This window comes from Vitis vinifera, chromosome 8, assembly GCF_030704535.1.
Source record: "Vitis vinifera cultivar Pinot Noir 40024 chromosome 8, ASM3070453v1".
NCBI classification, from domain to species: domain Eukaryota; kingdom Viridiplantae; phylum Streptophyta; class Magnoliopsida; order Vitales; family Vitaceae; genus Vitis; species Vitis vinifera.
In genome coordinates, this window is record NC_081812.1 from 22,838,362 (window position 1) to 22,864,880 (window position 26,519).

The 26,519-nt window shown below is 35.4% G+C and overlaps 2 protein-coding genes across 3 annotated transcripts; both read left to right on the forward strand.

The window, feature by feature from the left end:
* The first annotated feature begins 1,545 nt into the window (after nucleotides 1-1,545).
* LOC100264026 (putative elongation factor TypA-like SVR3, chloroplastic) lies at nucleotides 1,546-13,921 on the forward strand. 2 transcript variants are annotated; one of them, XM_002283516.5, is made up of 14 exons: nucleotides 1,546-2,292; nucleotides 2,854-2,963; nucleotides 3,181-3,384; nucleotides 3,670-3,846; nucleotides 4,223-4,375; nucleotides 5,172-5,261; nucleotides 5,394-5,528; nucleotides 5,696-5,812; nucleotides 10,660-10,811; nucleotides 10,885-10,969; nucleotides 11,510-11,604; nucleotides 12,506-12,671; nucleotides 12,756-12,951; nucleotides 13,612-13,921. In XM_002283516.5, the coding sequence occupies exons 1-14, from the start codon at nucleotides 2,079-2,081 to the stop codon at nucleotides 13,743-13,745; spliced, it is 2,028 nt and encodes a 675-aa protein (XP_002283552.1). In that variant the 5' UTR covers nucleotides 1,546-2,078; the 3' UTR covers nucleotides 13,746-13,921. The 2 variants fall into 2 exon arrangements, with proteins under 2 accessions (XP_002283552.1, XP_059595309.1); XM_059739326.1 differs by lacking the exon at nucleotides 13,612-13,921 and having other exon boundaries at nucleotides 12,756-13,172.
* A 3,586-nt stretch (nucleotides 13,922-17,507) lies between these two features.
* LOC100258857 (calcium-dependent protein kinase 32) lies at nucleotides 17,508-23,046 on the forward strand. The gene is made up of 8 exons (XM_002283513.5): nucleotides 17,508-18,549; nucleotides 19,647-19,770; nucleotides 19,883-20,026; nucleotides 20,885-21,037; nucleotides 21,167-21,282; nucleotides 21,452-21,619; nucleotides 21,915-22,145; nucleotides 22,561-23,046. Exons 1-8 carry the CDS (start codon nucleotides 18,052-18,054, stop codon nucleotides 22,705-22,707), a joined length of 1,581 nt encoding a protein of 526 aa, XP_002283549.2. The 5' UTR covers nucleotides 17,508-18,051; the 3' UTR covers nucleotides 22,708-23,046.
* Nucleotides 23,047-26,519: the final 3,473 nt, after the last annotated feature.

Sequence of the window (26,519 nt, forward strand, 5' to 3'; positions counted from 1 at the left end):
ATTTGGTAAAATTTATTTAACATTTTTAAAAAATTAAAAAATCACTTATAATGAAACTTTGATGGTTGATTCTCTTAAAAATATTTTTACTAAAATCATTTAAAAGATAATTATTCTCAAATACATTCTTAAAGTGGTTTTTGTTTAAAATTTATTTTTTTATGTTTAGCTTTTAGAAAATAGAGATAAAAAATTGTAAGGAATAAAAAATGGATTAAAAATTAATAAATTATTTTTATATAAGAAAATTATGAAGTAATAAAAAAGAAGGAAAATAAAAATTGATTTAAAATTAATTTTTATATATTTTTTAAAGTCATTTAACTTTATTTAATATGATTATTAAGTAACTTGGCAATATATAAAATTTTAATTATATTTTTTATGATAAATCTGTTTAAATTATTTTTCTTTAGCCTTTATAATTCTTTAAAATCATTAATTATTTTTTTTTCAAAATTTATTTGTTTTGCTATATAATACATTATAATATGCGCTCATAAAGTATTTTTTATTTTTTATTTATCTAAATACAAGTTAATCATCTAATTTTTTTTTTAAGAAATTAAATGTAAACGAAATTCTGTTTAAAAAATTAAATATAAAAATATATATTTCAATTTATTATCTATGTAAAGTACTATGAGCTTTTTTAAAATATTCCAAAAAAATATCTCAAAATATTTAATTTTTTTTTTCTAAAATAATATGTTTATTGAACAAATCCTTGAAATTTTTTTTATTAAACATTTATGAAATGTATTTTCTAAATTGGATAATTATTTTTTATTCTAAAAAATATAAAACTATTTTCAATAATAAAACCTTTACTTTTTATTCATATGCCCCATGTATTTCATAATTCTCCTTTTCTAATTTCAGATAAGTACAAATAGGAAGATAAAAAGAAAACCAGAAAAATTTTGGGAGTAAAAAGAAAATATAGGAACGCCAAAGGACTGAGACTCGAATATAGAAAACAGAGAGACACCACCGCAAAATCTCCGCTCCAATTTTTAACTCTACACGGAGAGTGTCGGCCGAAAGATTTTGGAGGGCCCCACCAGGGTTAGGTATTGCGACTGGACCGTGGAACATCCAAACACGTGTCGGGGCAAGACCGTCATTTTTCCTTAAGTAACCAAACGTGGCATAACCTGATAGGCTAGTGTCGCATCATAGGAGCTACGTGGGCACAGCCCATGCAGTCGCTGACGAAATTCCCTCATATGGCGGGCACGTGTAGGGCTGGCGGCAGGTTTCCCAGATGCCCACGTCTCACGTGATAATAAATAGTATAAAATTCTTAATAAAGTATGATTATCTATTCATGAGAAACGATTATTGTAAGTCGTTTGTGGTTCTTAAGGATCCAACGGGGCGTGTACACATGTCCAAAGGGCTTATTCATGATGTAATGGATGTTGGGAAGTGGAATAAGAAATGTGAGTGGATGTTGTTTGTTAGGGGTGTTGGCCAATTACATGGAAATTGATAGGTTAAGCCTTGAGATATGGCAATACGGTCCGCGGGATTTGTTGGAACTTTGATTGGTGTTGATGACTTGTAAAGGGCATAGTCATTGCCTTTTGTCGAATAACTTTTTATAGTAGTGTTGTAACTTTTTTAGAAAATCAAAATAAAGAGAATCGTCACGGGAGGATACTAGATCCAGTTGGGCCAGAACAACCTTGGGCTGTGAGAACAAAGCGTCAAAGCCAGCCCATCATACATCCACAGATAGAACATTACATCTGGATGGGCCATGGCGGAGTTGTATTAGACTGAACTGGGCCCTTTCCCAGCGTTCAACTTCGCAACGAGGCCAGCCCAAAAAAATCGAAGCTACACCGCATATTTGGAGTTCTCTTTTCGCAGTAGCAGTGGGACCAAAGTGATGACGTGGCCAATGTAATGAGTTCAGAGAGAAGACACGTGGCTAAATTTAAACGATAACCAAGCAGCCAAACTTCAAAGTCCTTGTGTCGTGGTTTCAATAACAACCTCATTTCTCAAATCCCTTCCGTTGCTTTAAACTCTCAGAGTTCCCCTCAGAAGTACTGTGAGGCTTGAGAGCAATGGAGATGGCTGTCGCATTTCACAAACCTCTCAATTCTCGTCTCTCCATCAACCCTAACCCTAACTCTAGGAGAGGCCTTTGTTTCTCGTCATCTCTGTTATTCAATTGCAGATTGCCTTCATCTCCAATTGCCACAACACCATTCAAATTCCCCTTCAGAAATTCGGTTCCCGCTCCGATCAAATGCTCTATTTCCACAGAAACTGCCAAAGGTGTTTATTTATTTTATTTTATTTATACGTAAAATTCAGTTCCCTCTTCGGGTACCGAGAAAGCCGAGGACAAGAAAAGAAACTCAAATTTGGAGTCCAAGAAAGAGTGGAGATTGTAACAAAGATAAATTTGAGATTCGATGTTAGTTTTCCCTTTTTAGTGAATCTTCTCCCTAATCGAACGGAACTTGTTATTTCGTTCCTTCTTTGGTTCGCTTCCGATTTTTCTTGAGGTCTGAAATGTTCTTTTTATGATCAATGTCTGACTTAGCTTTGTTATTTTTATGATATCTTCTGCAGAATATTGTTGCGTTTTTTTTCATTAATTCCTCCTTTGTTGCGATTTGGTTTGTGTAGTTTATTAATTTTCAAATTCTTGTTATTTAAAATATCTACTAGCAATCTCATGTGTTACAATCTTATGAATTTTATTTTTTATATTTTGAATCTTATTATGGTGTTAAAATCATAATAGTTTCCTGTGAAATTCAGTTTGGCAATGGTGCATCCAATATCTTGGTGCAATTCGAGACTTCTAACACCAGTTGTATAATTTCTTAGAGAAAAAGAGGCAATTAATGCGAAGAAGAGACATAAGGAACATTGCGATTGTTGCTCATGTAGATCATGGAAAGACTACATTAGTGGATGCAATGCTGAAGCAAGCAAAGGTAACAGCTCAGAATTTCATTTCTAATTGGTTTCTGCATATAATATCTGAAGAAAATGCCACAAGTTGTCTCCTCAGTTAGTTTAAGTTTTTTCCTTACAGAGCCATAAACCTCGAGCTAAGTCATTTTATACGATTTGAGTAAATAATAAATATATCAAACAAATCATTGATGAGGATTGATTGATGAGTATTTCTAAATGCTAATTTGTATGCAGGTATTTCGTGATAACCAATTTGTACAGGAAAGAATAATGGACTCAAATGATCTAGAGCGTGAAAGGGGAATTACAATACTTAGCAAAAACACATCAATCGGCTATAAGGATACAAAAATAAACATTATTGATACTCCTGGCCACTCTGATTTTGGAGGCGAAGTGGAACGCATACTCAATATGGTGGAGGGGGTTCTTCTAGTGGTACTTTCTTATATCTATGTTATTTGGACACTCATCATGTTAGTTTCTACTTTGTCAAAGGTGAAAATAATAAATAAATAAAATTCTCGTGTGAATTAATGCAGTTGCAGCAAAATTGCTTTTTCCTCTAAATTCTGATTTCTCGATGCTGGTTTTATGTTTTTTTTCTTGTGCTTTGTTGTTTCGCTTAGTGAGCTTTCCTTCTGATCCAATATTATAATCTGATTATCCTCATCTTCCTCATGAATATCAATGTTGAAAATACATATGGCCTTTTTTTTGTAGGTAGATTCTGTTGAGGGGCCGATGCCACAAACAAGATTTGTTTTAAAGAAGGCTCTGGAATTTGGGCATGCTGTTGTTGTAGTTGTTAATAAGATCGATAGGCCTTCTGCTCGCCCAGATTATGTCATCAATGCCACTTTTGAACTCTTTATTGAACTGAATGCTACAGATGAACAGGTACTATTATAAGATGTTATTGGAAGTAGCAATATGCCAGTCCATATTGGATTGTGATCTGGAAACCAATTGATTTCTCAATCCTAGACTGGGATTTTGAACTCCAGCTCATCTATGAAAGGATGAATTTAGGCCATTTGGATCGGTCTAGAAGAAATGGTGGCAAAAGATTAGATTCATATTGAACAGTGGCTCAAGGACAATCTTTATAAACTCATTTAGATCCCAGTGAGAGCGGGAAAGTTAAAGAACAGCCACCTCTTGATATTGCTACTTCATTTTTTCTGTCAACTTCTGAAGCTTTACAAATACTTCATTTTCATCAGAAATCAAGATTATATAGTCTAATCTCCAAATGAATTTCATTTTCTTGCAGTGCGATTTCCAAGCGATATATGCAAGTGGTATCAAAGGAAAGGCTGGACTATCTCCTGAAAATTTGGCAGATGATCTTGGACCACTTTTTGAATCTATAATTAGATGTATACCTGGACCACGAATTGACAAAGATGGTGCACTACAGATGCTTGTTAGTAGTTTTTGAAATTCCAGTTTTGACACTTTTCGTCTCCTGTTGTTTATCCCATTGATTCTTCTCCATTTTTTATCTGACATGGTTCCTTGGAATACTTCAAGAGTAATCTCCTGGCAAATTTTTGAAAGAAGGCAGATGCATTAGTATGAGACTTAATAATGGAAAAAAAGAGTTTAGAAAATAGAATCTGATTGTTTTATATTGGATCAGAAGTGGTGTTTTGTTGGATGGGTGTAAGAAAAGTCAGAATTGGATCTTATATGAATCATTTGCCCTGGATCTATCTTACTAAAACCAAAAGTTTGGTGGATTAATTCACTTATTAAATGCAAGAATAAGCAGACTTACAGGATATTTGTTTGCACAAATATTCAATTTTCAGAAAGAAGACTCTTAGTATGGTAAAATAGTTAACATCCTATTAGAAACCAATATATCAAGTACTCCTTCTGTATACCTGAGCCAGATCAAAGATTGCTTGTCAAGTTTTTAGCTTCCACTTTACTGTCAGACAATTCTTGTAGCTTTTTCTTACTTATGAGTTATGAATATAAATTTGAAGAAAAATAAAGTAACTTCCATTGCCACACTTCAACTATTTGATAAAATAACAAAAAATTGATTGAATAATTACTTCAAATAACATGGATTGAAAAGGAAAGATTGGAAATAGTTCCAATTTCCATCTTTTATATATCTTACCGCTCTAAGGCGTTTGCTTGTCTGATATTTAATGTTTTCATTATGTATCCTATTATACTTTTTATTAATTGCTCTTAACCTATCTTAGGCTACAAATATTGAATATGATGAACATAAAGGTCGGATTGCTATTGGACGCGTTCATGCTGGGGTTTTGCAGAAGGGAATGGATGTGAGGGTGAGTTTGCTTTGATTTTTAATTGAAATGAAAACTGTTGTAAAGAAAGCAAATGATTTTGTAGTCTCTGCTAGATTCTCATACACAAAAGTGACATGTTACATTTATTCTTATTAAATTTGAATTTTTTAGGTATGCACCACAGAAGACGCTTGTAGATATGCAAGAGTCAGTGAACTTTTTGTATATGAAAAATTCAGTAGGGTTCCTGCAGAAACTGTGGAAGCTGGTGATATATGTGCTGTTTGTGGTATTGATGACATTCAGGTGAGAATTTCAGTAGGTTTTCATGGTTTGACCATCATTTCTGCATTGATTTGACATCACATTTTTTTTATGAGATTTATTATAAAAAATTATGATATAAATTCTAACTGTGCAAATGGTTTCCTTTTCTTCAAACTTATTGTGATTAATTTGCATTCTTTACCCAGATTGGAGAGACAATTGCCGACAAAAGTTCTGGGAAGCCATTACCTGCCATTAAGGTAGAAGAGCCAACAGTGAAAATGGCTTTTTCTATCAATACTTCACCTTTTGTTGGCCGTGAGGTATGTGTTTTCAGTGGTAATCTTGGCTGTTGTACTCACGAAATACAAGGAAATAGTTTATTTGATTCTTAATGTGCAGTTTGTTTTCATCACGTCTTATACAATACTAACAACTGATAAGAAGGTAGAAGTGCTTTCAGTTATGGTGTGAAGTGCTCAAAATATTATGGATTAGGAAGTTATTAGAGACCAATAAGCTGGGTTGAATGTACCAGATTGTTGTAGTGACAATATGTTAATTCTATACTTACTCTTCTACATTGCATATACCAAATTATTGTAGAAATGTGCTTTATTGGAAGTAAATTTTAATTCTAAAGTTCTTTCAAAGAACTTTTTTACAAATTTGTAATTGATCACAGATTACTCTTTGCATGTAGTGTGCCTGCCATCCGTGTTGATTTCTCTACTTAATAAGTCTGCCTACTTAGTCATGTCTATCATTGTATCTGTTGAATGTAATGTATTTATAGTGTACAATCTTTCTTTCCTTTCTTAATATAGGTCACATATATGGTAGTTAGTTCAACCTAACCTTGTATATATATTTCTCTGTTGTAAGAAGTTAATAATATGAATGAGAATTAAGGTTTTCTCTCTCTCTCTCTTTCAACATGGTATCAGAGCCAAGGGAGAAAACTTTATTCTTTCTGATTTATCCGTGTAATTAATTCCGGGAATCTGTCCAGTGACCGTGTTTCATTCCGGTCATCTTTTCCGTCTGCCAAAACTTTCCGGTCAGCCATATCGTGGTCAGAAAACCCTCATCACCGTCAACACTTTTCCGGCGACCTTTTTTTTCCGCCGATATTTTTCCGACATCGACCACATCATCAGGAGCGCAAAAAGGAGATCTGCAACTTTTCTCAATGCACCGGAGCCAAAAACAGATCCACGCGCCTCCCACGCGCCGTTTTTCTCCGGCGGCCTAAATCCCACGCGCCAGCACATGAGGGCGCATGGCCCACTTTCTGGTGTCGAGCTTCTACCAGCAGGCTCGTTCGGCGTCGTCTTGCATTTCTAAGCCTCCGTCAGTCCTCTCCGAACCTTGCTTTTCCATTTTTTTTTGGCATTTTAGCCTCCACGGGTCTTCTTTCAGCCTCCTCCGGCCTTCGACAGTAGCTCCTTTCCTTGGCCGAGGCCTGTGTGTGCCTTGGAAAGGCCTCTTCTTCATCTCCAGTCACTTTTCTCTTTTATTTGGGTCCTGACATACCAGGTTCTTCTTCCACAGCTGTGATCCGACCTCCCTTTAGGGCTCTCTTCGATCCAAACGTGATTCAATCTCAGGTGAAGTGGATATGGCGACTAAAAATCCTATTTTTACATCCGTTATCTCTGGATCTCCTACTATCACATCGGAAAAATCGATTGGTAGTGATTATGATGCCTATCTCCAATATCAGGCAGCCACATCAGCTTCTATTGCTTCTGTTGCCCAGACCGATGATGTCTCTGTCTGCTTTACTCAGTCTCCTTCTCTTGGCCCATGGATTCTAGATTCTGGAGCATCTGATCATATTTTTGGTAATAAACACATTTTCTCCTCTATTACTACTACCTCCGCCTTACCTACTGTTACTTTAGCTAATGGTTCCCAAACTATGGCTAAAGGTATTGGTTTGGCTCATCCTCTTCCTTCCCTACCTCTCCATTCTGTCCTTTATGCCCCTGAGTGTCCTTTTAATCTTATTTCCATCAGCAAAATAACTCGCACTCTTAACTGTTCTATCACTTTTTCTGATAAATCTGTGATCTTGCAGGACCGGAGTACGGGGAAGATGATTGGCATAAGGCGAGAGTCTCAAGGCCTCTATCACCTCACATCACCTTCATCTCCCGCAGCTTGCATTTCCACCGATGCTCCTCTTCTCATTCACAGTCGTCTGGGTCATCCTAGTCTCCCAAGTTCCAAAAGATGGTCCCTCATTTTTCCACTTTGTCGTCGTTTGCGTGTGAGTCGTGTCAGCTTGGGAAACATACTCGTGTCTCGTTCCCAAAGCGTTTGAATAATTGGGCAAAGTCTCCTTTTGAACTTGTCCACACTGATGTTTGGGGTCCGTGTTGGACTGCGTCTACTTTACGATTTCAGTATTTTGTCACTTTCATTGATGACTATTCAAGATGTGGTTTTTTTTATGAAAAATCGAGCTGAGTTATTCTTTTTTTTTTCTAGAAATTTTATGCTAAAATCTAAACACAATTCAATGTTTCTATTCGAGTGTTACGCAGTGACAATGCTCAGGAATATTTTTCTACACCCTTTACTTCTTTTATGTCCCAACATGGGATCCTCCATCAGTCATCTTGTGCTCATACTCCTCAACAAAATGGGGTTGCTGAACGTAAAAATCGACATCTTGTTGAGACAACTCGTACTTTCCTTCTCCATAGTCATGTTCCTTTTCGTTTTTGGGGAGATGCTGTTCTTACAGCTTGTTACTTGATTAATTGTATGCCCTCATCTATATTACATGACCAAATCCCTCATTCCCTCTTTTTTCCTACCCAACCTCTTTATTTCCTTCCTCCTCGTGTCTTTGGCTATATTTGTTTTGTTCATACTCTCACACCTGGACCGGACAAGCTCTCCGCCAAGGCTACGAAATGCATCTTCTTGGAATACTCTCGACTTCGAAAGGGCTATCGTTGTTATTCCCCTGACACTCATCGTTATTTTCTCTCCGTTGATGTCACCTTATTTGAGGACTCTCAATTCTTCTCATCCTCTAAATCTCTTCCCATTTCTGAAGTATTGCCACTTCCCTATATATCTCCACCTTCAGATGCGCTCTCTCGTCCTCTTCAGGTTTATCATCGTTGACATCATGTTGTTGCTCCTCCTCTCTCTTCAGGTGAGGTACCTGATGACTCACCTCCTGTCCCACCAATTTCTCCTACCCCGGCCCTGTCATCTACTGACCATTTGCCTATTGCTCTTCGGAAAGGTAATCGATCTACTCGTAATCCTCATCATTTTTTTAATTTTTTGAGCTACCATTGATTATCTTCATCCTATTCTGCTTTTGTCTCTACTTTATCCTTTGTTTCTCTTCCTAAGAGCACTAGTGAGGCACTTTCTCATCTTGGGTGGCACCAAGCAATGGTTGATCAAATGGCTGCTCTGCACTCCAATGGCTCATGAGATCTTGTTTCTTTACCTCCTGGTAAATCTATAGTTGGATGTCGTTGAGTCTACACTGTTAAAGTTGGTCCTGATGGTCAGGTTGATCGCCTTAAGGCCCGCTTGGTTGTTAAAGGTTATACTCAGATTTATGGTTGTGACTATGGTGACACCTTTTCTCCTGTTGCCAAGATTGCTTTTGTTCGCTTATTTCTCTCCATGGCAGCTATGTGTCATTGACCTCTTTATCAGTTGGATATTAAGAATGTTTTTTCCTTCATGGTGAACTTCTCGAGGAAGCGTATATGGAGTAATCACCTGGTTTTGTTGCTCAGGGAGAGTCTGGTTTAGTGTGCAAGTTACGCCGCTCTCTATATGGCTTGAAACAGTCTCCTTGGGCATGGTTTGGGCGTTTTAGTTCAGTTGTTCAAGAGTTTGGAATGCTTCGAAGTGAAGCAGATCATTCAGTTTTCTATCATCATAACTCTTCGAGTCAGTGCATTTATTTGGTAGTTTATGTGGATGACATTGTCATTACAGGCAGTGATCGGGAGGGTATCCAAAGACTAAAGCAACACCTTTTCAACCACTTTCAAACCAAAGACTTGGGTAAACTCAAGTACTTTCTGGGACTTGAAATAACTCAATCCAGTTCAAGTGTGGTTATGTCACAAAGGAAGTATGCCTTAGACATCATCTTGGAAGAAACAGGTGTGTTAGAATGTAAACCTGTTGACACTCCTATGGATCCAAATGTCAAACTTGTACCAGGACAGGGGGAGCCTCTAAGAGATCCTGGGAGATATCGACGACTTGTAAGTAAACTGAACTACCTCACCATCACTCGGCCAGACATCTCTTTTCCTATGAGTGTGGTTAGTCAATTTCTACAGTCACCATGTGACAACCATTGGGATGCTGTGATTCGCATTCTTCGATATATTAAAGGAACACCAGGCCAAGGTATGTTGTATGAAGACAGGGGTCATACCCAAATTGTTGGTTACACAGATGTAGACTGGGTTGGTTCACCCTCAGATAGGCGTTCCACCTCAGGGTATTGTGTTTTTATTGGAGGTAACTTAATATCCTGGAAGAGTAAGAAACAAGATGTAGTGGTCAGATCAAGCGCCGAAGCTGAGTATCGAGCTATGGCTTTGGCAACATGTGAACTCATATAGTTGAGGCAACTCCTTCAGGAATTGAGATTTGGAAAAGATGAACAGATAAAGCTAGTCTGTGACAATCAGGCCGCATTACATATTGCATCCAATCCAGTCTTTTATGAAATGACCAAGCATATTGAAGTTGACTGTCACTTCATTAGAGAGAAGATTGCATCAGGGTGTGTTGCTACAAGTTTTGTTAATTCAAATGATCAACTAGCAGACATCTTCACTAAATCTCTCAGAGATCCTAGGATTAAATACATTTGTAACAAACTTGGTGCATATGACATATATGCTCCAGCTTGAGAGGGAGTGTTGAATATAATGTATTTATAGTGCACAATCTTTTTTTCCTTTCTTAATATAGGTCACATATATGGTAGTTAGTTCAACCTAGCCTTGTATATATATTTCTCTATTGTAAGAAGTTAATAATATGAATGAGAATTAAGGTTTTCTCTCTCTCTCTCTTTCAACAGTATCAATATTTTGTGAACATGCACAAACCCTCATTTTGGTGCAACTTTTACAATTGGATGTTTTATATTCCCTTTCAGGGAAAGTATGTTACCAGTAGAAACCTAAGAGACCGGCTCTATCGTGAGATTGAGCGGAATTTGGCTATGAGAGTTGAAGATGGTGAAACTGCAGATACATTCATTGTTAGTGGGCGGGGTACTTTACATATTACCATACTGATAGAAAACATGTAAGTCTAGGCCTTTTTCTTGATCTTGATCTTTTTAATGCATGGATATCTTTATAATGATTTTGCATCTTAGGCGAAGGGAAGGATATGAATTCATGGTGGGGCCCCCAAAAGTTATCAACAAAAGAGTGGATGACAAGTTGCAGGAACCTTTTGAGGTGATTTTTGCAGCAAGACAATTTTCATTGCTATTTTCTTATTAAGGCAAAAAATAGACTGATAAAGATGCTTTATAGTTTATACACACACGGACATGATTTGACTTTTCTTTTACCAGAATGCTTGTTTTTCAGAAGTTTTTTATATTCTTGAAAATTTATACAAGCCTTTCTTTCCTCCTGTGATTGTCATTATTTTGTTGGGGGAAGAAGTGTTTGTGAAAAATTTCATTCTTGACCTGAACTTTGTATGGTATTAGCCCAAGAGTGGATGTTGCATGTATTTTTGTTAATGCCAGTGGGAATATATGTGCTAAAGCACATGGGTAGGAAGAGCAAAGGCGACTTCAGACTTGTAGTGGTATCAGGAAAGGAAAAATATATTAGATTTTATCTTTTATATTTGTCTATTGATGGCTGTGGTACAGAGTGAAATGTGAAATCATTATAAGGATGGTTTCAAATACATAACAATAGGACTCATTTCCTTATTAATCAAAAGATCATCTTATTGTCTCTCATAATATGGTTTCCTTGCAGATTGCCACTGTGGAGGTACCAGAAGAACACATGGGTTCTGTGGTTGAACTTCTTGGCAAAAGGCGTGGGCAGATGTTTGATATGCAAGGAGTTGGGTATGTAAAAAGTGAAAAGGTTTCTTCTTGTGTCTTATTTATAACTATTTGACATTCAATTGAAATTATTTTTAAGTTCTGACATACATTAGCATAAAAGGTAGAGAACATGTGCATGATATATATTTGTTGCTTGATTGTCATTTTTGACATCCCTTGACCTGTTGAACTGTGACCTGTGGAAAATTTATGTTAGTTTTTATGCAAACATTTTTTTTGAAGATGCATGTAAAAGTTTGTCTTTCTCTCTGGATTAGTTCTAGTAATTAGATTTGGCTTTTATTCCTGCTACTGTTTTTATCCAAAATGAACATCAAGCTGAAGGAGATGAAAAACACTTGGGTCTTGTTTGACCACAAACTGAAAAATCAGGTGATTATTTCATCGATATATACTGGGGAATTTATCTTATAATCTCTCTCTGTGGTTATATTGAAAATGGAAGATCTTCACTCCCCAACAGATGTGTAGTGGCTTGTTTGATTCCTAAGCCCCCACTTCTGAAAGAGGATATTTTTATCATTTATTTGTATGGATCATATTCCTAGGAGCATACAATGGGAAATTTTGTGTTATGTGAATGACTGCTGCAAACAGCTTGTGTGGTACCGTATGCTTCAACTTTTATATCATTAGAGGAATGGATTCATCAATGGAGGCAGACACTTTCTGAAACAGTGACATCCCATGTTTGTTTCCAAGTTTATTTGATTTTTTTATTTTTGGTAAATCATCATCATCATCATCATATATATATATATGCTCGTGTCAGTGTATAGTTCTATTAATTTGCTCCTCTTCTTTGTTCATGTCACTGGCCTGACTATTGTTAGTTTTCCATTCCTTTAGCTCCTAGTTTCTGTGACATTGATCTTGTAATTTGAACTTCATTGTCTACTAGGTCTGAGGGAACTACACTACTTAAATACAAGATACCAACCCGTGGCCTTCTTGGATTGCGAAATGCAATTTTAACAGCTTCTCGAGGCACTGCAATTCTCAATACCATATTTGATAGCTATGGACCTTGGGCTGGTGATATTACTACCAGGGATCAGGGTTCATTGGTAAATTTTTAACGTCACAAATTTATTTCAACTTACCTGTGATGTGCAAATAACATTCCTAAGGTAATATTACTACCTTTTCAGGTTGCATTCGAGGAGGGAAGCACAACATCTTATGCCCTTTGTAGTTCACAGGAGAGAGGGCAGATGTTCGTTGGACCTGGAGTTGACGTTTATAAAGGGCAAATTGTAGGCATTCATCAGCGTCCTGGTGACTTATCCCTAAATGTGTGCAAGAAGAAGGCTGCAACAAATGTGCGGTCCAACAAGGAACAAACTGGTGAGAAAAAGCCCAGATACATCACTTATTTTTTGCTTTTTCCTTTCAAAGTAACTCTGAGAAAATTCACTTACCTGAGAAAAAGCCCAGAGGAAGGCTGCTTTTTCCTTTATGTATGTTTAAGTTGTATAAAATGCAATATCATGATTTTGTCGTGTTCAATTGAAAATGGTGAATTTGGACAGAAATAAAATGTTGAATCATATTCATTTGTTCTTTTTTACTATTTTCTAAGAAATCAAATGTCGTCTTTGTCATGGTCTAGTATCCTTCCATTTGTTAATGTGCGGCTGCCAAGAGTAGGCAAAGATATTTGTATGAAGCAGACCAACTGAGGAATTGGTCTGGTGCATCTCAACCGAATGTCACTTCTCCTAGTTCTTGTAATTAGCATTCACCTTATTGTATTTAGAACAGATCTACGACACAACTCAAGAGAGAAAACTGAAGCTTAATTATGTTGTGTAGTGTGATTGATAGCTGTGATAAATGGGGGAAAAAAAGTCCTCTTGTTTCAGAGGAATATCTGTACTGATACCTGTACTGATTGCTTTTCTGTAGTTCTCATTTTGTCCTTGTTAGCAGTTAATAAATTAACAGCTGTATAGCTTGGTTCTCTGCAATTAGTTATTGACATTCCCCTTTCTTTTGTGTGTGCAGTGGTTCTTGACACACCTTTGGATTACAGTCTAGATGACTGCATAGAGTACATTCAAGAAGATGAGATGGTGGAAGTCACTCCTTTAAGCATCCGAATGTGCAAGAATCCAAAACTTGCAAAGAAGACAAGGTAAGGACTCATTGCGTGCCCTGCAGGTCCGCTAACCGCTTATCCCTCAACTCCCTATAGCATTTCCAAACTTTGAATTTATAGGAGACATAGAGTTATGCCAAGTTTTGCTGCAATATTGGATAATTGTATCATGTATTCATTCATGTTGGTATAAAATGTCAAAGTTTAATCACTAAAGCATATTTTCAAAATTAATAGAAAGAAAAACCTAGTTCTCATTAGCTTTATTTGTCACCACTCTTTCTCTACGCCAAATGGCTACAGACGATAAGATCTTTTGTCAGCCCCACAACTTCATTGGTTCAAGAACTCTTGCTACCATTGTGTGGAGGAGAAAGATAGCTATGTCAGTGCATATGCAAGTTGGTCGCGTTGATTTTGACCCAATTCAAAACTCCGTGTCTCAAAGTCACTGACCAAGGCATGGGAAGAAGCCGTCCTTTTGACCTCTACAAATTGGGCATCTAGATGGTAAGTGAGACCCACTAATCATATTGGCTCCATATAAGACATTATACAATAGTTGGACCAAGTCAATCCTATCTGATGATAAAGAATCGTCCTATCCAACTCGTAGACTTTTTCTCCTATGTTTCTTCTTTGGACCTTCTGGTATAAACAGAAAAATATATAATAAGCAGAAGCACATAAATGGTGCTGACTTTATCATAATGAAGTTTGATCTCGTAATGGGTCCCAAACGCCTAATTTCATGCCATGCGTGCAGTGCACTACTGGGATGACGAATTCCACCAATACCATTCTTGACTTTCCACCAATGCAAGCGTCTAAGAGACATGTGAGAAATCTAAACCTCGGTTGGAATTGAAATCGATTTTCTAATTCAAAAAACACGTTCCATACACAATTTTGATGAAAAAAAAATATATATTTTTTTTTTTGAGATTTGTTAAAAACACAAACTGTTTTTTAGAATAAATTTTTGGTGTTTTTAGTTTTTTTTTTTTTTTTTTTTTGTGTATGGTACTCAAGAGCAATAATTAAAAATAAAAGAATATTTTGAAAATTTTGACATTATATATAAATGCATAATATTTTCGTAAAGAACAAGTCACGAAAATTGTATTTCATATTTAAATTGTTGAATAAAATTTTATTTTTGAAAACAAATGAAAACGTTTGTAAAAAGGGTTTATATCCAATAGGGTAAAGGTTTTCTTTGTTTGTTTTTTTCCTTAATAAATTGTTAACTCTTCTTAAGATTTGAGAATGAAGGCATCTACGGATCTTTCGTCTTTATTTTCTGATCCAGAATACGTAATACTTCAGAAGTGTCCTCTCCAATCAGAAACCGGTAGCCAAACATGTCCTTTGCCCTTTTATCTTTGACTGTCATTATTTCCCTTAACCCCCCAATTCCTCACAAACTCAATCTAAACACAAATTCTCTCATACTCATTAATAACTCAGTGAAAGTGTAGTTGGAGATGATCAAAGACGTTATCTACAAGTCAAGTAACAGCAAAATGATGGCCATGGAACATGGAGGATGCAACAATGAGTTCACATGAAAGACGCAAATGGCACTGCCTTCGGCACCGTCCCAACAACGTAATCATTCCTCCTGTTGCCATGTTGGTGGCTTCGGGTGACACAACCCTAGATCTCGTGACTGCCTTTTTTTCAATGTTTCACATGCAGGAAACCTAGCCCCAGAAAAGCTACCACCTCTCTCAATTCCTCTTTTATCTATTATCTAGTGTATACTCAAATCTGTTGCCCTCACCATCATTTCATCCTTTCTTTCCATGCTAAATCAAAGATAAAAGGCCGATTTTATATCGTCTCTTTTCTATTCCATTCAACTCGTGACCCCGACCTCTTATGATTAAATCCGAAATAAATTGAATTTAAGTTCGGTAAATTATTTTTATCTGTTTTACTTTTAATTAATCAATTTATCTGATAAAAGGGAATTGGTCAGTGTAACTTGAGTGGTTGCTAAACAAACGCGGTGGCATCTCCAGATCCATTGGACTACTTGTTGTCGACATTCCAGGCGAAAAGTATTAACAAAAGGAGGGTCTAGAGGGTCTGGAGTTCGAATGCATCTCAGAAGCGTGTGAGTCGAAAACACCGTAAGCGATTGTAAAATTCCGGATCGTAGACGTTATATTCGAACCCAAAATCGTCGAGTTTGACCGGCCAGCTGAAAGGAGGCGGTGCTTTTTATGCGTTTGAATTCTACAGTTACTATAATACCCTTGTCCCTGAAATTTTGGAAACCGACACCTCAGCGCTTTTTCTTCTTTTCTTCCCTATTTTGGACGGAAAAGCCCATGGAAATAAGGCGATGATTAAAAATCCAACGGCTAGTGGTCAACACACGTTATTCCAGGCTTATAACAAAGCGTACTTTTTGGCCATACCCAAGAAAAGCTCCTCTGTAAGACAAAAATAGCCCTAGGAAGTTTCCTTTCAACTCTCCTGTCCAATTGGGAGATGTTGGGGTTATTTATGTAAATGAACATCCATGGTGGCCTGGTTACTACTCCTAACAAGAGTTCTTTTTGTGGCTTCTAGAAAGTCTCAAGTTGGATATGGCCTAGCCAATAGGTGGTCTCCACGTGTAAGGTATCTATCCGCTTTGGTGAACATACAAAGTATGTACGTGTAGGCAAAAATGTTGACTATGACCTGGTTTTAAACGAAATTACGATATTACCCTAACGCAGGTAAGATGTCTACTTTATAGAACATTCTCCCTGGTTGACAAAAGCACCCTACGCTTTGAAACTAAGTACAAATTGAAAATGGGTACCAATTATTTATTTGATATTTATTAAAATATTTCCACATGCCTTGCCCATACTTAAAAAAATCTATTTAAATAAATGGGTAGTGGGTATTGTTTCTAAATACCCACTCCTCCCCCAAAGGAACATACTTGAAAAATATAGGTTAACAAATATGTTTCTAAATATTATCTTCTTTAATATTAAAATAAGATATTAATAACTAATAAATAATAAATATAATTATATTTTAAATGAAAAACAAATCTATGGCTATAATTTTAATAATGTGATAAGAAACTATTTATATTAATATAGTGAAACGCGATCCTCGTTTGTTGGTTGGTGACAACCCCTTTTTCACACTAGTATTAATTGTTTCCTTTTATTGGTAATCAAGGAACATGTGATCGAAAGGGAAAAAAAATTCATTTTTTTTTAAGTTTTATTAGTACCTAAAATGGATTACCAATTTAATTCTTATTTATATCAAAAGCCTTACTTAAAAATCAAATATTAATTTAAAAAATGTTTTGATACATTTTTTCATGGTTGTATGATTATTTAAATTATTTGAAATTGAGCTTTTTGAGATTATCGTAATATTATTCTTTTTAAGTTCAAAGATGGATCATCAAAGATTTATTTTATTTTTGTTAAATATCAATTAATTTGTAGATGATATAATTAAAGTTTAAGCCAATGATTATGAGTTTTGACTCTTGAAAATTGAAAGAATGATTGTGATTTAGGTTGTAATTAGTTAAAAACTAGAAAAAATACCAACCATGAGTTGGTGAAACATTTCTTCATGTCTCTTTTCCTTAGAAATTAAATGTGACCAAACATTACAACTGTCTCTAGGCCAATTTATAGAATTAAAGCTAACTAATGATTTAACACAAGAGATGGGTGAGGGTATTTCAGTAAATAAACAGCTAACAATTTAATAAAAAGATAAGGGCATTTTGGAGAACAAATTGTGATATTGAAATATTTTTAGGATATTTGGGGAGATAAAAATATTGAAAAAGAAGATGAAAAATCACTCTCTCTCTCTCTCTCTCTCTATCTTTTCTTCTCTCTCTAAAAGAGAGAAAAAAAGAATTAAGAGAGAGGACGTGTAGGAGGGAAGTCTCTGCGAAAGAGGTTTGACCCTCTCTTTCTCTCTTCTTCTCTCCTTGGTTTCACACGCTATATTCCTCCTTCCAAACTCTTTCTCTTTCTCATCTTCTCCATTAAATCACCCCTCCTACCTTCAATCATTTCTAGGTGTTTTTTTTTTTTTTTTCTCTTTCGTTTCCCTTTCGCCTAAAACTTTTCTGTTTTCTCTTGGGTTGTGTTTCCGGAGAGCTTGATTTTCCAGGAAAACGGGATTTTCTTTTATCCTGCAAGAGTTTGGGTTTTGTCTGTTGCTGGGGAATTTCGTGGATGAATTGAGCTCCAGGGACGTGAGATTTAAGGGTGGATCTCGAATTCCTCGGTTATTTCAGCGCCAGATTTGGTCCATCTGGTGTCCGGAATTAGTGGGATTTTTTTAGGGTTTGATTCATGGGTAATTGCTGCGTGACCCCGGTTCCGTCTGAGAAGAAAAAGGGGAAAAAGAAGCAGAACCCGTTTTCTCTCGATTATGCGGCGAATCAGGGAAATGGTGGGAGCAAGCTCTCCGTGCTGAAAGACCCGACGGGTCGCGAAATCGAGCTCAGATATGAACTGGGTCGCGAGCTCGGTCGCGGAGAATTTGGAATTACGCATCTGTGCACTGATAAATCGACCGGCGATGTGTATGCTTGTAAATCGATATCAAAGAAAAAGCTTAGGACGGCTGTAGATATCGATGACGTGCGAAGAGAAGTTGAGATCATGAAGCATTTGCCTAAGCACCCCAATATTGTGACCTTAAAGGACACTTATGAGGACGACAATGCGGTTCATTTGGTGATGGAGTTGTGTGAGGGCGGTGAATTGTTCGATCGGATTGTTGCGCGTGGCCACTACACCGAAAGGGCCGCAGCTGCGGTCACCAAGACCATTGTCGAAGTCGTCCAGGTCTGATTTGATTTCTTATTGTTGCTTAGATCCAAAATTTTTCATTTTCTGATATTTAATTCTCATGGGTATTGTTGGGATATTGTTTTTATTTATTACTGGTACTAATCTATGATTTTGCCCAAAAGGATATCATAACAAAAATCATAATTGCTTTAGCCCTCGATGCTGATGACTTTTGCAGCATGTTCTCGATGAGTATGTTGTGTATTAAATAACTAGCTTTTATGGTACTATTGTTGGAGTCTGGAAATTGAAATATGGATGGGTTTGGAGTTTTGCCTTTTCGTGTAGATTCCTCTTTTCAGGATTTCCCTTTTAAGTAGTTCACTTTTGTATTTTTGGATGATTTTGAGTAGCCTCCAAAATTTTATTGTGGATTGATTCCTATTCCAGATTCCTGATCACTATCAACCTTGATCGTTAGTTGAACAATAGTTTTCAGCTGATTTTTGCAAACTCGATGACCGCAGTGTTCCTGTGACTAGGTTGTGACTAGCTTTCGATGGTCAATATGGGTCACCATCATCGTCTATTATGGGTTTATGATTCCAAGTCTTAAGTTTGGTCTTACTAGGGGCCGTTCCTTTTTTATTCCTTATTGTTCTTCTTACAAGAGTTCTTGAAGTCTTTTGTTTGCTATCTGGTTAAAGTTGATCTCAGAAATGGTGGATGTATAAAGGAAGGGCATAGTTTAAATTATTCTACTGCGAGATGCCATTTGTTTGGGTTCTCCATGTCTTGCTTCTTTCATATTGCGCAATGGAAATGCATGACATTTATAGAATGCCGACTTTACAATCATTGCTGTTTATCTTATTCTTTGGCATTCTTACATTTTCTTTTTCCCTGAATTTCATGCCCTTTAAAATGTAAGAAGCCAAAGTAGTCGTCATTTGTCATTTTCCTTTGATGTCTTTTAAAAACAAAATAGTAGGTTTCTACTACAATGAATGGTTCTCAAACTTGGTGTTTTGGAAAAAAACCAACAAAACTTTTTCAACACTTGACTTTATTCATTTATGTGTTTGTGTTTTTTCCAATCCTTTTTCACTGTCATGGTTCACACTAATTAAATGTATTGTGTTCTGTTGCAGATGTGCCACAAGCATGGGGTTATGCATCGGGATCTCAAGCCAGAGAACTTTCTGTTTGCCAACAAGAAGGAAACAGCACCCTTAAAGGCAATTGATTTTGGACTATCTGTGTTCTTTAAACCTGGTAAGGCAATTTGATACATAATTGCATTTGAACATTCTGTTTTTTGGGTTTCTCCAATGGGTAGTATACATTCTTTAATATACTTCACCTGAAGTCAAGTTGATTTCTACAGGCGAGAGATTTACTGAGATAGTTGGAAGTCCTTACTACATGGCTCCCGAGGTCCTAAAACGGAATTATGGCCCAGAAGTTGATGTGTGGAGTGCTGGAGTTATCCTCTACATCTTACTTTGTGGTGTTCCACCTTTTTGGGCAGGTTAGTTTCCCTTTTCTGGGTAAATAGGATCACTCTTCACTTTGATGAGAATTACATCGCCAGGTAACCATTCATCTGGTTCATGTAGAATCGTGCTTTGGATTGGTGTCAAGTGTTGATAGTGTGCATTTTCATACATATACCTACAAAAATTCCTCAGTTCTAATGAGTTAGAAATATTTAAGTGAGAGCAATTTCATCATTTCTCATTGGTGCTCTTCTCCAAGCCCTGACTCATTAGTGATCTCTAAGCAACCAGAAAAGCATCATCTACTTGGGAATCTGACCAGACAAGGAAGAGATGGAGAACATTATGCAAAAATAGGCAATGACCTGATAGCTTTATTAGACCTATAAAAGAATATGCTCATCATGGACTAGCCAAAGTCTCGAGGACCAGTGATCCAAAAAAAGTAATGTCTTGCTTTATTTGGATGGTCAAATAGAATTATGCATGGTGAGTTAATAATGCAATAATGAGCTTTTTCAAAAGATGAATATATCATTAAGTGCAGAACTTTCCTCTGTGACCACTAATACATCAATTGAATCATGGACATCAGTTACCATCGAACTACCATTTTATGTCACCATATATATGATGGTGGCAGTGCCATATTTTAGACAACATGTGTTAAATAAAAACTTAATCATGCACTCATGATGGAACCAGTGCTCCTTTTAGATTTATCCAAACATTCATAGCACATATCCATGATTGTAGCACTGGAAACATTCACAGAGTAGTTATACCATCAAGTTAATACTCTCAATTTTACAATTCTATATTTTCCATCCTTCTTTGTTTGCTCTTCTTAAATATTTTCTTCTCTTAAACTATGTTCTGTTTTTATGCAGAAACTGAACAAGGAGTTGCACAAGCAATTATCCGGTCTGTTTTAGATTTCAAGAGGGACCCCTGGCCTAAAGTTTCTGAAAATGCAAAAGACCTTGTGAAGAAGATGCTTGATCCTGATCCAAAGAGGCGACTTTCAGCTCAGGAAGTACTAGGTAATTTGCTGTTCTTTAAAATGGTAACATTCTTTGCATCCATTGCTCTTCAAAATGAGAGTATCTTGAAATTTTCTGGATTGATATATTTGATGCAAAGCCTGTATTTTGCATACTCATTAATTGCAGATCATCCTTGGTTACAAAACGCCAAGAAAGCTCCAAATGTTTCTTTAGGAGAAACTGTGAGGGCAAGGCTCAAGCAATTCTCAATGATGAACAAGCTCAAGAAAAGAGCTCTAAGGGTAATGCTTTGAAACTTTATCCAATAAGCAATATAAAAAATGCATTTCGTTATCCTGTTGATGAACTTTTTCATAATCCTGTTGATGTTTGATTGGATGATGCTCTGTGCAGTTGTTAGTGATTCTTTGATTACTGAGTTTTTTTTTTCTGGGAACTTCAAATAAACAGGTGATTGCAGAGCACTTGTCAGTGGAGGAAGTGGCTGGGATAAAGGAGGGATTCCAACTGATGGATACTGGCAACAAAGGCAAGATCAACATGGATGAGCTAAGGGTCGGATTGCAAAAGCTTGGCCATCAAATTCCTGAGCAAGATCTTCAAATTTTAATGGAAGCTGTAAGTGCTACCATGCATTTGAAACATCTGAAACTTTGCATCTTTCTTAGTCTTGTATCTCAGTTGGAGGGCTATAACTAAATGGCATGAATACATGCTTGATTTGGGGTGCTATTTTCTTCAATTTGTATAAGAAAGTAACAACCAGACACCCTTTAAATGTGGTTTTTTCTACAAATCCTTGAGGGCCTCCGAGTTAAAACTTTTGCACTATATTGAGAATCTAACATGGTTTTTCAAGTTGATACAATTCTTCTAATTTGCTCATTGAAGTAACCCATGGTTGTTTTCACAGGGTGATGTAGATGGGGATGGACATTTGGACTATGGAGAGTTTGTAGCAATTTCTGTTCACTTAAGAAAGATGGGAAATGACGACCACCTTCTCAAAGCCTTTGAGTTCTTTGATCAAAACAACAGTGGGTATATAGAGATTGAAGAGCTAAGGGATGCCTTAGCTGGTGAACTTGAGTCAAACAGTGAAGAAGTTATTAATGCTATCATTCATGATGTGGACACAGACAAGGTCAGTCATTTTAATTTTCCCATTTTCCGCTTCCTTTTTCTTTGGTTGGGGGATGCAGAGTAGGGAAGTATGATCACACGTATTTGTGGGGAATAGGATTGACTTCTGTAGAAATTGACTTAAGCTCGTAGGTGGTGACATTATATGACAGGGAGTTCAGTGAAAATTTCTTAAACCTCAAGGTAGTTATAAGATGGTTGTGTACAATCAGGGAGTTTTTAAAACAATTATGCAATCGAACTTTTCTGGAATTTTTGTGGGGTTCAGGGTTTTCTCATTCTTTTTTGTAAATCGCTCGGTTCAAATTCTACATACGCTGCAAGAGTGAAAAAGGGTGGTTTACTTGTAAAATTCTGAAGTGTATATTCTTGTGCACACTTGGATGCATTCTTAATCCCATTTGACAAATGTGCAGGATGGACGGATAAGTTATGATGAATTTGCTGCAATGATGAAGGCTGGCACTGATTGGAGGAAAGCATCAAGGCAGTATTCACGAGAGCGGTTCAATAATCTGAGCTTGAAACTAATAAGGGATGGATCATTGGAAGTTAGGCCATGAGAATAGATGATTCAAGGAATGTCAAAATTTTACTTCAAGGAGAAATGAAAACTTAAAAACAAGAACAAATATTCTATTTTTGTGGGAGTTTCAAAATTCTTTTCTTTTTTTAATTTTTTCTATCATGAGAACCTCTGGGAGAGGGTTTAATTAGGACAGAAGGTGTTCAATGCCCACCTTCTGAACTGCACTGTGTTGGTTTTCGGGTTTGTTTTGAAGGTTGGAGAAGGAAAAAGCAAAAAAACAACAAAAGCAAGAATAGTAGGTGAAGGTTGGAGGAGTTATATGTGGGTTGTATATACATGTTAAATTTGAAACTCTTTTTATCCATTTGTTTCATCATTTGCCTTTTTATTTGGTCAAATTTTACTTAATGTATAAAAACAACAGCTGGACAATTCCATTTGTTGATCACACCAAAAAACAGGCTTATCCACATGGGACTAGTGATAAACAGCAGATCCAACCCTCCATTTCCAATATGAGATTTGGATTGACCTCGGTTGTGTGCATTAAGGATACAAATGTCTATAATCTAGCCGTCCTGAAAGGTGGGTGGGTGTTGAAAGTTAATGCATCGATGGAGCCATTTCAAGACTCCCATGTGAAAGTTGCTAACTCTCAAGTCCTCTTCAAGCTCCTTTCCAAGTCACCTCCAGTTGAATCCATTCACATTCCCTATAGGTCCTCCACTGATTTCCATATAATAATTAATGTATGACACACAAATAGCTACACCTCTAATTTCCAATATTTAGTGTGGTGGGGGGTTATACATCATTGGGATCATGACATGGGTTTCTATTGTTGTTGTTCTTATCTTATTTTTCAACAATAACACTTGATTAAGACCATACTCATGTGACATTAATTTGAAGCAAAAATTTGTGGTACTGATTCCATATGGTACCAAACTTTGAATTTAGCTCATTCAAGTATACGTCAACCTATTAAGTCTTAAGGCATGAAGAAATAGACTTAGGTACTAAACAACAAGGCGTTAGGTATAAAGTAATCGGATTAAAGTAGAATCGGAATAAACATGTGACACCTCTCGATTGAGGTAATACCTTGATATAAAAGAGTTTTGGGGTAAAATAGCGCTGTCATATAAAAAAAATATAACATTTAGTCTTCTTTTAAAACTTATGTTAAAACTAGCACATTTATTACCATAAGAGCCATATCAGAATTTTTTTTCTTTCAAAATTTAAGTTGAAACCTTAATTATCAAGTGAGACTTCTGAAACCGGAATTGCCAATTGAAGTTTCATTTATTAAGTAAAACCTCAATTGACAACTGAGACTTAGTTATTATTATTTTTTTACTTTAAAATATTAAATTACAAATTATTATTGAAATTAAAAAAATATATTTTAATAATAAAATTTTATATATTTAAACTTAAAGATCTAATATTACTTTAATAAAGATAAATTGATAAATATAATAGTAAATGAATATTTCACTTATCAATAAATTAATAATCTTAGAATAATAAAGTTATACAACATATAAATAAGATATAAAATTATATAATTTATTAATTTAAGATATTTAATTTGCTCTATTTTTAAGATATTAATTTATTTGTATTTTTAAAAATTTATATTTATTAAAATAATAGCATATTCTTAAGTTTCCATATATAGATTTTTTATTATTTTAAAGCATTTGTTTTATAATTTAACATAAAAAGAAAAAAAAAACTATTATTTGTACACACAATATATATGCCTTGAAAATACATTTTAAAATTAGTTAATGAAATTAATTAGAAAAAGTTTACTACATAATTTTTAGTAGTTTCATAGAAGTCACAAAAATGGCCATTAAACATTTATATTATGGAAAAAAAAAAAAAAAAAACCTCCTCCCCCTAATTATAGCAAATATTACATGTGATATAACTTAAATTAATAAATTATATAATTTTATATCTTATTTATGTGTCATATAACTTTATTATTATAAGATTATTAATTTATTGATAAATAAAATATTCATTTATTATTATATTTATCAATTTATCTTTACTAAAGTAATATTAGATCTTTAAGTTTAAATATATAAATTTTTATTATTAAAATATATATTTTTAATTTCAATAATAATTTATAATTTAATATTTATAATTAAATTTTAAAATAAAATAAAAAAGTGAATTAAAACTTCAATTGTCAATTAAGATTTTAGTTAAAAAATGAAACCTCAATTGACAATTGAGATTTTAGTTCAAAAATGAAGCCTCAATTGATAATTGAAACTTTAACTTAAATTTTGAAAAAAAAAATTATGAAATGACTCTTAAGCGGTAAAAAAAAAAAAAAGAGCTAGTTTGAATATTAGTTTTGGAATGAGGTTAAAACTTTTTTTTTTTTTTTTTTACATGAAAGGGTTATTTTGCCCCAAAACTCAATATCAAACACAAAGCCATGAGATCAAAATACGCACGTGGCACCCCATGATTGGTATGACCTGTTCAATATGATACCGAGGGTGGAACCACGCCCATATGCGCATCCAAACCATAGCACTAAAATCCTTGTCACCCACACATCTTAGTATCAATCATCCATAAATCTAGAACCAAATTGGGCCCCACTGTTTTAGTAGGCTGCTCCAGCCCAGTCCAAACCTGGGCTCGGCCCAAATAACCAAATCTAGCCCAAACCGTGTTTGCCTAGGGCCCAGTCCACCAATGAACTCCCACAAAGGTTTTCTAAATAGTCCTTAGATTTTCCAAAACTTGCCTGCACCGTACCGAAACAAATTTATTCAAAAATCAATTAAAAATACGCAGCATGATTGGAATTTTATTAATAATGTAGTTCAGTCACGTCGCCTTCAATTTTCAATTATTGAAATAGTGAATAAATAAAATCCATAAATAAATTTAGACCCACAAAAACCAAACAAAATTAGATCCCCATATAATTATTTGACATGTGGCATGACATTATTCATATAACACGCTTCTCCTATTTCCTCACGTAAAAGGGATTTTGGCTGTATTGCGTCAACCTCCCAATTATACCTAATAAAACAGCAGAGAGATAGGAAAGTGTGAAGATTACACTTTGTCTTGAATATGTTTAGATTGGGTGTAGCGTGATGGATATGAGAAAATTACAAAATCCCATGGAAAATAAGATTTAGATTGGGTGGTGTAGTGTGATGGATATGAGAAAACTATAAGAAAATTACAAAATCCCATGGAAAATAAGATGTGATGGGTTCCACCTTGACATTATCAATAATCAATCATTCATATACCAAGAATTGTATTGAAGGGTAGGAGTGCTTGTTCTTATCAGATATGGAGGGTAGGAGTACTTGTTCTTATCAGATATGGATTGGTTCAACCACACAGATGTGGTGAAGTCATGGGATGAGAATTCACATTCAAATGGATCAAATCTTAGGCTGCTCATAAATTGGCCTCATTCTTTGATTTTGACTCTTTTGTTTTTATAGCTTCACCTTCCTTCCTCCCGTCTTTCTGCCTCACTCCCTTTTGTCTCTTTATATCATGTGGTGGAAGCTAGAAAGGATGGAAAAAAACATCTTCTTTAAGTGATGAAGGTTGCATTTGAAGATTATACGCAAATTTTTTTGACACATTTGACACTTCTAATATGATTTATAAAATTTGATCTTCTTTATTTTTATCTCATAAATTATAATTTTTTTCAACTATCTTTTTATTTATAAAATTTTATTTTCTATTTTCAATGTTGCAGAATAAAGGTAGGCATAAGAGCATACATTTGTCTCCCCACACCCATAAAAAATAAAAAAGCAAATATAA

Coding starts and splice junctions, on each gene's coding strand:
- LOC100258857 (XM_002283513.5), top strand. CDS start 18,052: ATGGGTAATTGCTGCGTGACCCCGGTTCCGTCTGAGAAGAAAAAGGGG. Junction 21,038..21,166: donor TTCAGCTCAGGAAGTACTAG/GTAATTTGCTGT, acceptor CATTAATTGCAG/ATCATCCTTGGTTACAAAAC. Junction 21,283..21,451: donor TCAAGAAAAGAGCTCTAAGG/GTAATGCTTTGA, acceptor TCAAATAAACAG/GTGATTGCAGAGCACTTGTC.
- LOC100264026 (XM_059739326.1), top strand. CDS start 2,079: ATGGAGATGGCTGTCGCATTTCACAAACCTCTCAATTCTCGTCTCTCC. Junction 5,262..5,393: donor AGAAGGGAATGGATGTGAGG/GTGAGTTTGCTT, acceptor TGAATTTTTTAG/GTATGCACCACAGAAGACGC. Junction 10,812..10,884: donor ACCATACTGATAGAAAACAT/GTAAGTCTAGGC, acceptor TTTGCATCTTAG/GCGAAGGGAAGGATATGAAT.